The following is a 12935-nucleotide window of genomic DNA, read 5'->3' on the forward strand; positions in this document are numbered from 1 at the left end:
GTCTCCTTAAACAGCTTACCGATGTCCTCTCTAACTATCCTACCGCCTACTTCTACCGCACATTCAGTAATGATAGCTCTGAAATTATTGTTCATTGCTTCAGGGTAATGTCGCCATTCTCGTTTAGAGCTGAATATCTATTCTGTAGCGAGATCCTGAGCTCTTCTGCCCTCCCCCTCACCGCTAATTCGTTGATGGGTTTCTTTCTTACTAATTTGTTGCGTTCCTTTTTCAGAATTAGGCTAATTCGGGACCTCACCATGCTGTGGTTACTGCATCGCACTTTCCCGATTACCTCTACATCTTGCATAATGGAGGGGGTTGAACGCATTATAAAGTCTTCATTTTTCATTTTAGTCTCCCCGCTAGGATTTTTCCATGTCCATTTCCGTTTCTTCCGTTTGCTGAAGAAGGTATTCATGATTTTTAAGTTATTTCGCTCTGCAAACTCAACTAGTAACCCCCCCCCCCCCCCCTGCTATTCTTAGAAGCAATGCCATAGTCACCTACTGCCTGGCCTCCTGCCTGCTTTTTCCCTACCTTGGCAGTGAAGTCACCCATTAGTACAGTATACTGCGTCTTTACTTTTCGCATTGCCGATTCTGCATCTTCGTAGAAGCTTTCAACTGCCTGGTCATCATAACTACATGTGGGTGCGTAGGCCTGTACAACCTTCAGTTTATATCTCTTATTAAGCCTAATAATGATGCCTGCCACCCTCTCATTAATACTATAGAATTCATCTATATTACCCGCTATATACTTATTGACAAGGAAACCCGTTGTCGCCTCTACTAGTTGTAGTAGAGGAAACTAGTTGTCGCCTCTCTGGTAAACTTCGATAACACAGTACATGCCCATCCTTCAGTACAGTATATGCCTCATTCGGCCTCCTAACCTCACTAAGCCCTATGATATCACATTTCATACCCTCTAGTTCCTCTAACAGCACTGCTAAATTAGCTTCACTAGCTAGGGTTCTAGCGTTAAACGTTGCCAGGGTCAGTTTCCAATGGCGGCCTGTCCAGCAGAGCCAGGTATTCTAGCACCCCCTGCTGCGTCACAGGTCTGAGCGCCGCCATGGTCAGTTGTTCCGCAGCCGCTGGTGACTGAGGGCCGGGGTTTTATGGAGCTTATCATAGGAGGTTGCGGCCAATTACTTCACCAGGGTGGCCAACTCCTGTTCTGGTGAGGGAGTGTGTTGCCGGAGGTGTTCACCGGCATCAGGTGAACACCTGCGGCATCAGGTGAACACAGGTGAATCTGTCAGTACCCGGTCTTTAAGTCTATTGTGGAGAAGTACTGGGCACGACGAAGCCTGTCGAGCGAATCGTCGATACGGGGAAGCGGGTAGATGTCTTTTTTAGTGATGTCGTTCAACTTTCGATGATCAACACAGAAGCGAAGGGTCCCATCCTTTTTCTTTACCGGCATGACTGGGGACGACCACGGGCTGTTGGACGGTTGTATGACGCCATCACAAAGCGTCTCCTGAACCTGTGTCTGAATCGCTTCACGTTCCGTCGTTGAGATACGGTACGGCTGCTGGCGGATAGGGCGGGCGTCGGCGGGATTAATGATTCGGTGTTTAACAAGAGGCATTTGCCGTACGTTCGATGAGGTACCGAAACAAGCACCGTATTCTAGTAGGAGAGCTCGTAGGTCACGCTTCTGTGTTTCCGAGAGGTCCGGACTAATGTCAAAATGGTCAAGGGGCGGGTGCACAGTGCTAACAGCTGCAAATGTAAAACATTCAAAAACATCCGCTAAAGAGTCGGCGAATGCGATGGAAGTAGCAGAAAAAAGATTCCGGGGTTCGTTGGTGAAATTAGTCACCAGGAGCTCAGCCCGGCCGTCGCGGAGGTGAATGAGGCTGCGCGCTGTACAGATGCCGTGGGTGAGCCAAAGAGACTGGTTGCCTTCTGCGACAGCAGGCCCGTCACGCTGGTCGTCACAGGTAACAGGCACAAAAATACTGGCGCGCGGCGGAATCAAAACGCTCTCGGCGGAAATTCGAAGGGTGGCGCGGCGTTGGCGATTATCGATGTCAGTATCAGAAGCTTTCTTGGTCGAAAATGTCACTGTACGCTTCCGGAGGTCGATAATAGCTCCATACTCCCGGAGAAAATCAACACCATGGATACAGTCACGGGAGCAGTCAGGTTTAACGAGGAAGCTGACAGCGAACGTGGAGCTGTGAATTTGAACTCTTGCCGCGTACACGCCGCTCAGAGTTACGACATGTCCACAAGCGGTGAGAATCTGCGTGTCAGACAATGGAGTCATTACTTTTTAAGCAGTGCCGCTAACTTCCAACTTAAAATTGAATAATCAGCGCCAGTGTGCACCAATGCGCTAACCTTATAGCCGTCGATAACCATGGGTATGTCCAGCGAGAATCGATCTTCAAGCGTCGGAACTGTCGTCGGTGCCGTAAACTCTTGGTCGCCCAGAGGTCTCGTTGTCGGAGGGTCTTCGTTACGTCGATTGCAAGCGGCCTCACCCCCGAAGGTCGCTGTGTTTAGTTTTCCCGACGGGGACGTGGCTACCGTCGCTGCGCCATCCAAGAGGATCTGTACTGCGGCGATGGTCGGTGTGGAGACGGGGAGCGTGACTGCCGCTGGGAAGTTGACACCATGCGCTGCTGGGCTAAGTAGTCCTCAATCTCACGTGGTCGCTAGCCTAATGGAGGGCGGCGCATGTCGATGGGGAATCGTGTAGTCCCAGCTGTCGATACAGATACAGATACAGATGATCTGGTTCCCCGCAATGGCAGCACAGGCTTTGACGATTTGGGGCGCGCCACAGGTCCGCCTTCGGCTGGGGAGGTCGTCGGTTGTCGATGCACGGCTTAGTTCGTGCGGAATAGAGTGAGCCTTGATCGGGCGGCTGTAATGGCGTCGTAGTAGGCGCAGGGCGTCGCAACATATCTGCACACGTTCGACGATGGTACTACGCGTGGAAAAATGTGGCGGATCAGCAGGCGGTACCGAAGGCCTCATTTGCTTGAAGCTCTTCGCGGACACTGCCAGCTATAGAATCTACCATCGGCCGAAAAGCTTCTGGAGCTCTTCTCTTAAAACATAGCGAATGATGTCGCGTAGATTCTCGGTGGGCCCGAAGGCTGAAAGCGGCTCCGCAACCGAAGCGGTGAGTACCGGCCTGTCGTAAGTGATAGATCGCTGCTGGAGCACCCGTTTCATTGTGTCAGCTTCCGCAAGAAACCCGGCAACCGTGATCGGTGGATTACGCAAGAGACCAGCAAACAGTTGTTCTTTAACATCAGGTGGCAGACCATTCTGTCTTCAGGCATGGCCGGGTCGGATCGTCGGAAGAGCCGGGTCATGTCCTCCTCATACGCGGTTGAAGTCTCGTTCGTCATCTTCATACGAGACTCTAAAGCTCTTTCTGCGCGTTCTCACCGATCCGCACTGGTATAAGTCTCAAGGATGCGCTGGCAGAACTCACGCAGAACTCAACTTCCAGGCTGAAGAAGACGTTTCTAAGCTTGGCGGCGTCGTCCGAATGATTAAATGAGACGACCCGTTCAAACTGGATGAGCCAGTCTTGGACGTCTTCATTCTGACTGCCGTGGAAGGGCTGAGGCACTCGCGGGTTCTGCAAGGTGTAGTAACCTGGAGCTTGCATGGAAGGTCGTGGGGCGGCTGTGGTGCTGAACTCCAACGGCCCGTGCTCAGGGGGTAGGCCTTGATTCCCCTGTCTAGCACGGTGCACAGGGGTGTCGACTCGCACAGAAGTTGAGTCCTGGGCGTGCGGAGGTTTACGGGACATATACTGGGATCGATACCCAGCACCACCACCAAAATATGTCACGGAAAACAGGTATACGCTTGAACTAAAAAGACAGGCGAGGCTTTATCAACAAGCAGCGTTCCGCCGACAGCGCGTGAACCCGCTTCAATGTCCGTTTCTTTCAGGCGCCACCTGAGAACACCAGGTGGTATTATCTTCGTGATAGGACAATTTACATGTCAACTGATCAAGGTGATACACACCTACACCTCGTGGCGTTCCTCAGGGAAGAAGTTTAAGTTCAACCCTCTTCAAAATGTCTTCTTGGTTTGAACAGTTTCTTGCCACCTATTGTTGAAATCTCTCTCTACCCAGATGACATCTGTGTATGGTGTACCGGGCGAAACAGGCACATTGTGCATGCTTGATTACAGAGAGAGGTTTTCACTGTATTACTCTAAAATAAGCGAGGTCTTGTGATACCTCCAGAAAAGTGCGCATCAATTTCATTTTCACGACGTGATCTTTCCCATTACGTGCTGAAAGTTGCTAGCACCTTTCTAGCACCTACCAAACATTTCTAGGTGTGACCTTTGATAAGTCTCTTTCGTGTTCACCACACGTTCAAAAACTTAAGATCAAACGCTCCTCATACGTGTCTATATTTAGTATTATTTCAGCAAAGATTTTTCTTAGGACTTTATGGAGCACTTTGTGAAGGCCTTCTGCGCTATAGTCTCCCTGTTCTTCAAAGCCTCTCGCAAGCAAGTATAAAACTGATTGAAGCCATACAAGCAAAAGCTATGAGAGTCTGCCTCGGTCTTCCAAAGAACACCTCCACAATGGGTACTCTGGCGGAGAGAAAACGTCTATCTGTAATCATGCTGATACCAGGGGCGCTGCTTCGTGCCCAGCTGCGCTTTGTACCTGAGCCTACACATCCATTTTCAGGGCAAAGTATGACAACATTCTCCCATCTACTTCCTGCGCAACATCAACGCGCAGTCCCGTAATCTTTCCTAGGTTTCATCATCATCATCATCATCATCATCATCATCATCATCATCATCCTCAGCCTGACTATACTGACTGCAAGGCGAAGGCCTCTCCCATATTCCTCCAATTCAAGGTTTGCTTCATGGCAAATTTGAACGACTATACGTGGCATCAAAAGTAAGCTCACACCCTAGAACACGCATTTAAATACTTCACCCTTGAGCACATTTATGCATGCGACAGTCAACATTGCTAAACCTATACTGATGGCTCTTTTACAGCTGTTTCTTCATCAATTAGCGTCTGGATACCATCAATGCATGCCGCAATCTCGACAACACCCAGTCACAGCACTTAAGCTATGGCTACTGAATTAACAGCTCTTGGAGAGGCTATTATATATATTCTATAACAACCCCCTGCAGCATGGGTTATCTTCAGTGATTGTCGCGCTGTACTATAATTGCTTAAGTCATCAAGAATTCAGGAACAGCTCGTCATTGACTTAAATAACCTGCACACTGAGGCCTGCGAGCTGCGTCACCGCATTGTGCTACAGCAGTTACCTGCTCACTTCGGCATCGCTGGCGATGACTACGCCGACGCCGCTGCAAAACTAGTACCCTAAGGGTAATTAAGAATAATTCCAATTCCATTCTCACGAAGAGATGAAGCAAGACTTGTAGCCACTGAACGATGGCATTTGCGGTGCTCTCTGGGGTGTTACCTGGACAATGAACGCCGACCTGTACATCGAATAGATCCCGCTAGCTTCTTTCAAATTCGACACAATTTGAGCAGACGCCATCGTAACTGCCTGCACTGAATTCGCTTGAATGCGTCGTGCACACACTATTTCTTACATAAAATTGGTATAGCCAGCAGCCCTCTGTGCTCTACATGTTATGTGTGACGATTTCGTACATTTAGTAACTTCCAAAGGTTCATTGCACATCGCAGGACATTGCGTAATATTTTAGGCTTATAGCTAAAGGCACAGCTCTGCGCCTTAAACACGTCCTCTGTCCTTGGTGTGATTGGTCTTCGGCTGCGCGAGCCAGAGCCGTTAATAACTTTTCTTAAGGACACAGGCTTGAAAAGACCTTTTGAAACTCATCTGTGTGTGAAAGTGTGTGTCCCGATTATTTTTTTTCATTCATTTGTCCTTCCCCTCTTTGTCACCCTTATCACCTTAGGCTTAGCACCTTAGCACCTTCAGGCTTAGCACCAGACAGACATCTGCTACCATTAAAATCTCTCTCTATCATGAGCATTTCAAAATTTTATATCTGGTTCACGCCTTCAACATAGAAACAGTTTTGACGGAAGAGGAAGATGAGGAGGAAAGGCAGGGAGGTTAATCAGTAAAAGCAACCACTGGGGGAAGGGGATGAGTGGATATAAAAGTTGTGAGAGAGGAATAGTTGAAGTTAGTACAGTCACATAACAGACACGCCACATCACATCACGTCACAGTCATGTCATAGCAAACTCATAGTCATTCGATTAGGCCTGTGGTTCTCATAAAGCGGAGCAGTGCCTGGGAGGCCTTCACCGCAGACGATTGCCGTGGCCAGGGACCTAAAATCTTAATTTCACTCAATGGGCGTCCATCTAGATGCTCCAGCGTACGGCACAGACACTGCCTTTCCTCACTGTATATCCGGCACACACAAAGAATGTGGTCTATAGACTCGTCGCATCCACAGTTTGTACATGCAGGGCTGTTTGCCATGCCTATCATAAAAGAATACGAGTTTGTGAACGCTACACCAACCCACAGGCGGCACAGCAAAGTTTCTTCGCGTCGGGGTAGGCCAGGTGGAAGGCGGAGCTTCAGGTCATGGTCCAAAGATTTTAAGCGGCAGTTCGCAAACTGGGCAGAATTCCACAAGGAGAGTGTGTGTTCCCGCGCAAGTGCGCGAAGCCTGCCCGCTGCGTCTGCCCCGGAAAAGGGAATCGGCACGCAATCGTCGTCTTGGTGGGCTGTTCGTGCGACTTCGTCCGCCCGAAGATTGCCCGCTATGCCGCTGTGTCCTGGAAGCCACTGGAAGATGATGTCATGTCCTCCATTAATTGCACAGTGATGAATTTGTCGTATTTCCGCAACGAGTTGTTCATGAGCTCCACGGTGAAAAGCCGCTTTTAAGGCTTGCAGTGCTGCTTTTGAATCTGCGAAAATAGACCACCGCTGGGGGCTCTGCTGACTGATATGCCTAATTGCGACACGAAGAGCGGTTAGTTTTGCAGCTGTTGAAGAAGTCTGGTGAATTGTTCTAACTTTTATTTTTGTATTAATTGAGGGTATGACCATGGAGCCTGAAGAACACGGCATTCACTGAACCATCGGTGTAGACGTGCAAACGATTTACATGGTACTCATGGAAGTATTCAAGAGTGATTTGTTTTAGTTCTGTCGTCGATAGCTCGACCTTCTTCCTGATCCCGGGTATTGAAAGAAGCACGTGTGGTTTATGCAGGCTCCATAGTGGAGAGGACGGTCTAGATGCGGGTGTAAACTGGGACGGCAATATAGCGCGATGCGCATCGACGGTCTTTGTAAACGATGTACGCGGCCTGGTAATAGGAAGACTGGCCAAATGATGACAGGGAACCCGAGAGACGTGTCGGAAATGTGCCCTCAGGGAGTCAACTGTTAGGTAGGTAGATATGGGATGGTCCTGTGCAATTAAAATGGTAGCAGCCGTAGAGGCACATTTCGGCAATCCCAGGCAGGTTCGCAGAGCTTGAGCTTGAACGCTCTGTAGAATTCCTAAGTTGGTTTCCTTGATATTTCCAAGTGCAGGTAAGCTGTACGAAGAAATCCCATAAATATTGCACGGTACAGTTGGAGCATCGACCGCACGACGCTCCCCATGATTTTCCCCCAATAAAGGCAAGTACGTGAGCAATTGCTGTCAGCCTCTTTTTCATGCATGAAATATGGGGAGTCCACGATATCAGTCAGCAGAGCCCCCAGCGGTGGTCTATTTTCACAGATTCAAAAGCAGCCCTGCAAGCCTTAAAAGCGGCTCTTCGCCGTGGAGCTCATGCACAACTCGTTGCAGAAATACGACAAATTCGTATGGGGAGTAGTGTTGACGGTGCTACAAGTAAATGAACTTGCTGAGCTGCTCCCGAGTGTAAAATTAATGGTTCTGAAATTGTCCATTTTCTACCCTATTCAGCGGTATTATCTCGGAGAGAAAATCTTTGTTACACGAAAAGTTACAGTATAATTAAGGACTTTGAAATGCGAAGTATTCTTAGACATGTACCCAAGTATGTCGTATTTTGTTCCTAGGGACGTGGTACCCAGAGTTTGCCAGCGACTGACGCATACCTGTAAAATATGCAAACATTTACAAGGGCGGTATCATATATAGTGTTTATTTTTGATGTTGATTGCTCAGAAATAACTGAAACATGCTCTTTTTTATCAGGCCCATTTTAGCTCACTGGCTGCTTTCTTTGTTTCAGCTGAACCCAATGCACACCATACCAACTCTTCAAGACGATACTTTTGTTCTTTGGGAAAGGTAAGATGCTGATGCCAGACTCACAGCAGGTAAACATCCAAGAACACTGGTGCTACAATGAGGTATTGGCTAGTAGATACGAACTAATATTAATGCGCGTCAGGAACATAGTAACCACATTGGGTGGCAAACAGTGCACTAGAACATGATAGTGTTACGTGATAGGGATGAGGCTGTAGGTAGCAATCGAAGACGGTGGCATTTCACTTAAATAAACTTTTCATTGCGCTGACTTGCGCCCGCAAAGGACTGAGTAATTCGGCGTCAGCGATAGCAGGAAGCGTACTCGTCGGTCGTCGAAGTACACCCCTGGCACTCGCCAGTGCTCAATTTAAGGCGGGAGGCCATTTTTTCAAAAAAAAAAAAGAACAAGGAACATTGGGACAAAGTGTTAAAAAGTGCTTCACTACATGATCAGCTTCGGGCTGTCCAGGAGGCCCGCGCGGCGGCGGAGAGCTTCGGGCTCTCTGTGCTGACGTGGGAGATGCCCTCTACACCTGGCGCCTTGCCGAGTGTCCTTCAGGACCCCTACTGTGGGAAATAAAGTTTTACCAAACCAAACCAATATCAAGCACACAGAAGAACTTAGTGGTCATTATTAAAGATGCACTTTTTGTATTTAATCAGACAGTTCAAAAAAAAAAGAAAGAAAACTGCTTTACCTTTGTAGCACAAAAATGTGATAAGTACGCATACCACGTCAGCAATCACAACTCTTATACACCTTTCTACAACAAAGATTACGATTGCTGTTATATACTGTTTGCTGTTATATACGCGGCGGAGAGGGTGAAGCGCGGCCTCTACTCTACAGATCACGTGGCAGCCTCCTTCCCCCTCTTTCCCTCGATCGGCTGCTGTGGCAAGAAAGCGCGCGCTGCGTGTGTGTTGGTTGGGTGGGGTTTCGGGGAGAGTGAGTGCGTGTGTGGTGGGAGGATATTTTTGCAGGTCCTGAGTGCGAAATCACATGACACAAAAGTGACGTAGGGTCTATGTCATTTCTGCCCGCCCTACGGGCGTTCAATATATATATTTTTTTTCGTTTTACTGGAGCGAGTGAGAGGGTGGCTGCAAGCTGTTAAGTCCAATGCGCGGGAAGGATGCAAGGAGCCGCTTGGTCGTCGGAGCGGCGCTGCTGGAGGATGGGCGGCAAGCAAAGTACACAGCAGCACACATGCACGCTTTCTGAAAGGATGAAAGGAGAAGCGGGCAGGCTAGCCAACGTAGACAGCGTAGTTACAAACTTGTGACGGCTTGGAGCTGCCCTCGGCAAACCACAGAGCAGTCCTATAGTTTATGTTTTCCTAGCAGTTAGGTATGGGCTGATTTTTGGCCTGAACGGCAGCTTAGGTAGCGCTAAAGATTTGACTTTTTCTGTGTGCGCGTATAGTTCTCAATGGGATGTTTTTGCATCTTGTGTTGCGCCTCTCATGGGAAACAACTATAGAGACGAAAAATTGTCTGCCCATAAGTTAAGCAACATACTGTATAATTTCACAACTTAATTCCAAACATCAACATTTACGCGCCTTTGGAAGATGTTCTCAATCTTAACAGTTATTTCTTTTCTGCCACTACAAAAATGCATCTTTGTGGGCGCGCGTGTGTGCAGATAACCCATGCTCAGGTACTCAGTATATGTGCGGCCCCGCATACGGTCAGTGCCTTCAAGTTTTCATTACAATGAGGTAAGCAAACACACGATCCGTGCAGCGCGCTGCGAAGACGCGGACTCACGACTCCGAGTCCCTGCGTCGCCTCGAATACCAGCCACCCGGTCAAACCAACGGAAGAAAAAGAATGAAAGCAAAACATTGCGAACGCACAGAACCGGCGCTCACTGCAGTCATTGGTTTGAAACCGCGCTGTCTACGTTGCCTAGCCTGCCCGCTTCTCCTTTCATCATTTCAGAAAGCGTGCGTGTGGGCTGCTGTGTGCTTTCTTTGCTGACAGGACGTAGGCTAGGCGCTCCCCCTCTACCAGTTCGAAGCCCCGCTCCGACGGTCAAGTGCCTCCTTTCATCTTTCCCGCGCATTGGACTTAACGCCACCTAGCTTACAGCCACCATCTCGCTCCCTCCAGTAAAACGAAAAAAAAAAAAAATTAACACCCATAGGGCGCGCAACAGTGACGAAGCCCTACGTCACTTTTGTGTCACGTGATTGCGCACGCAGGATCTGCGAAAACAGCCTCCCGTGTGGTGTGTGCAACGAGCTCGAAAGTGCGGGCCGGACGGGCGAAGTGAACGGACGCGTCCAAGAAGAGACGACAGATTGCTCAGGTGAACACTGAGTTGCTTGAACGTGCCCGCGTGACCGAGGAAGCCATTAAACGGTTTACCCTTTGGTCCTCGGTGTTCGCGTTGTTCTTGGGGCCACCACTGTGGTCTGAGCTAGCGGAGAGTTGTTTGCTCTGAGAGAGGAGCCGCAGCCCCGTAGAGAAGCCCAGAATACATAGAGGTGTTTGCTGTTCAATGAACCTAAATAATTACCATAAAATCAAGTGTTGTTTATAATGACAATTACCAGAAAGGGGTTTCAGTAAGGCATGCTTTTAAATCAAATGCAACAAGAAAAAAAGTTATGGTGAATTTTATTTTTGTTGGTTCTTTGCGCAGTCCAATAGAAAGGGAATAAATGGGCAAAATGACTAGATTTTTTATTAGGGGAAGAACGTTACGAATGTTCGCGTAACACGAAATGGCAGTTTCGAGAAAAGGAAGAAAAAAATATTTCGTATAGCTCCTTAGGCCATATAGCGTTTCCCAAGGGGGTTAAAATCGGCTACAGTTTTAACTCAGATCCTCCTTAGTCTTCTCTTAACTTGTTCTTGCCCGTGCGTCTGCTCACTTTTTTTCCTTGCGTTTCTTCCGGCATCGATAGAGAGACGGGAGGATTTGCTAATGCGCTGTTGGTCACCTGTGAAGCAAGCTTTCAAACAATCTTTCACTTTTCCCACATACGTAAAGCGAGTAAATAACAAGGTGAAACCTTAGAAGTACACGAGGCTCCGAGCAGGTACTTTGCTGCTTCTTCAATTCGCGCGGGAAAGCTCCAGTGTGCACCATCTATGTAGCCTAAATGCCATGCGCCCCACTTATTAACGTGCTCTTTTCAATTCAAACGAATATAGACATACATACCTGGAAACAAGTGTGATTATAAACGTAAAAGTTACGAAGTAAAGAAGCAATATTGCTAAAACAAGTAATTTTTTTTTTGGTACAAGGAAGCAGAAACTGTTAGTTTCGCTTTGCCAGACGCGGGTTGCAAATTTGGCTATATTCAGGAAGGTTTTAGTTAAAACCATAATTTTCGCGAGTAATTTAGAAATAACTGATGAATTGGAATTTCAGAACTAAATTTGTCTGCAGGTTCGTCAATTCGTACGGAAAGGTTCTAGTGTATGCAAACTAAATAACAATTATTATGTGGTTTGAAATTAAAATATTAAGACGGCAATCAAGACCGTGAGGACAGGGCAGTATACTTCCGTATTGAAAACCGAAATTGTTAGTGTCGGTTTTGCAGAATGCAAAAGGAGTTACAAATTTGGCTGTATCTTTGGAACGGTTTAATTTAGAACCATAGTTATTTATCAAATCATTAAAGAAATGATTCATTATCGTCACATCAATTACACCCACTGCAGGGCGAAGGACATGCAAGCTGTATCAACTTGTCCCCTGTGAACTTCTTAATCTCATCCGCCTACCTAGCTTACTGCCTCCCCCTGCTACGCTTTCCTTCCCTTGGAATCCAATTTGTTACCCTTCGTGACCATCGGTTATTATCTCTTCGCACTACATGCCCACCCCATGCCTATTTCTTCTTGATTTCCACTAGAATGTCATTAACTCGGGTTATTTCTCTCACTCTGCACGCTTTATATCTCTTACCGTTACCCTTACCATTTTTCGTTCTATAGCCCTCTGCGTTGTTCTCAACTTAAGTAGAACCCTTTTGGTTAGCCTCCACGTTTGAGCCCAATAGGTGAATACAGGTGAGATGCAACTGTTGCATTGGGCGCAAGGACATACCGTGGCGCCACCTCTCGGAAGTGCCCGCATGGCGAAGTGGGATAACGCACGTTGACCTGCTGCTGTGAGATGCTTTCCTGGGCAGTTCAGTTGCGCGTCAGCATTTCGTTCATTTATTTATTTAATTTACACCTCCAACTGTGCCTGTATACGCTTATTTGAGGTATGAGACCCACTAATTCGGCAAAAAAGCACTTCACCGAATTAGAGTTATCGTAGTTGGCGAGCTTTACTGATACGACGACGCGCACCGGCTGCAGCATTTTTGCTGCTATTAAAGATTGTGCGAAAGCTTAAGAAAATAGCAATGCGTTACAAGGTGAACCTGCTTTTCTCGGCGCCATGCAAAATGTCTGGCGTATGCAGCATTTTAGGAAAGAAAAAGGAAAAGCTGGAAGAATTTACGAAAAAAACATGCGTTGAAAGCTACAGCTTTTTCAATTGGTGTGGTGTACGAGATTCCGTTGCTATGTGCCAGTTCCTATATCGGCCAGACTGGCCAATGTGTTAATGACAGAATATGAGAGCATAGGAGGTGTGTGGACAACAATGCAGGCGGTCACCTTGCCGATCACTGCAAGAAATGTAAAAAATGTGGTTGTGATTAT

The 12935-nt window shown here is 47.6% G+C and overlaps 1 protein-coding gene across 1 annotated transcript in view; it reads left to right on the forward strand.

Annotated features, from left to right (window-relative positions):
• Nucleotides 1–12935, forward strand: part of LOC146194366 (glutathione S-transferase 1-like) — a 66543-nt gene that overhangs the window by 13432 nt on the left and 40176 nt on the right. Inside the window, exon 3 of the mRNA XM_084597380.1 lies at nt 8230–8288. Coding sequence (XP_084453506.1) covers nt 8230–8288 — 59 coding nt within the window. The remainder of the gene's footprint in view (nt 1–8229; nt 8289–12935) is intronic.

Source organism: Amblyomma maculatum, chromosome 3, assembly GCF_055883805.1.
Source record: "Amblyomma maculatum isolate TAMU_Amacu chromosome 3, ASM5588380v1, whole genome shotgun sequence".
Lineage (NCBI taxonomy): Eukaryota > Metazoa > Arthropoda > Arachnida > Ixodida > Ixodidae > Amblyomma > Amblyomma maculatum.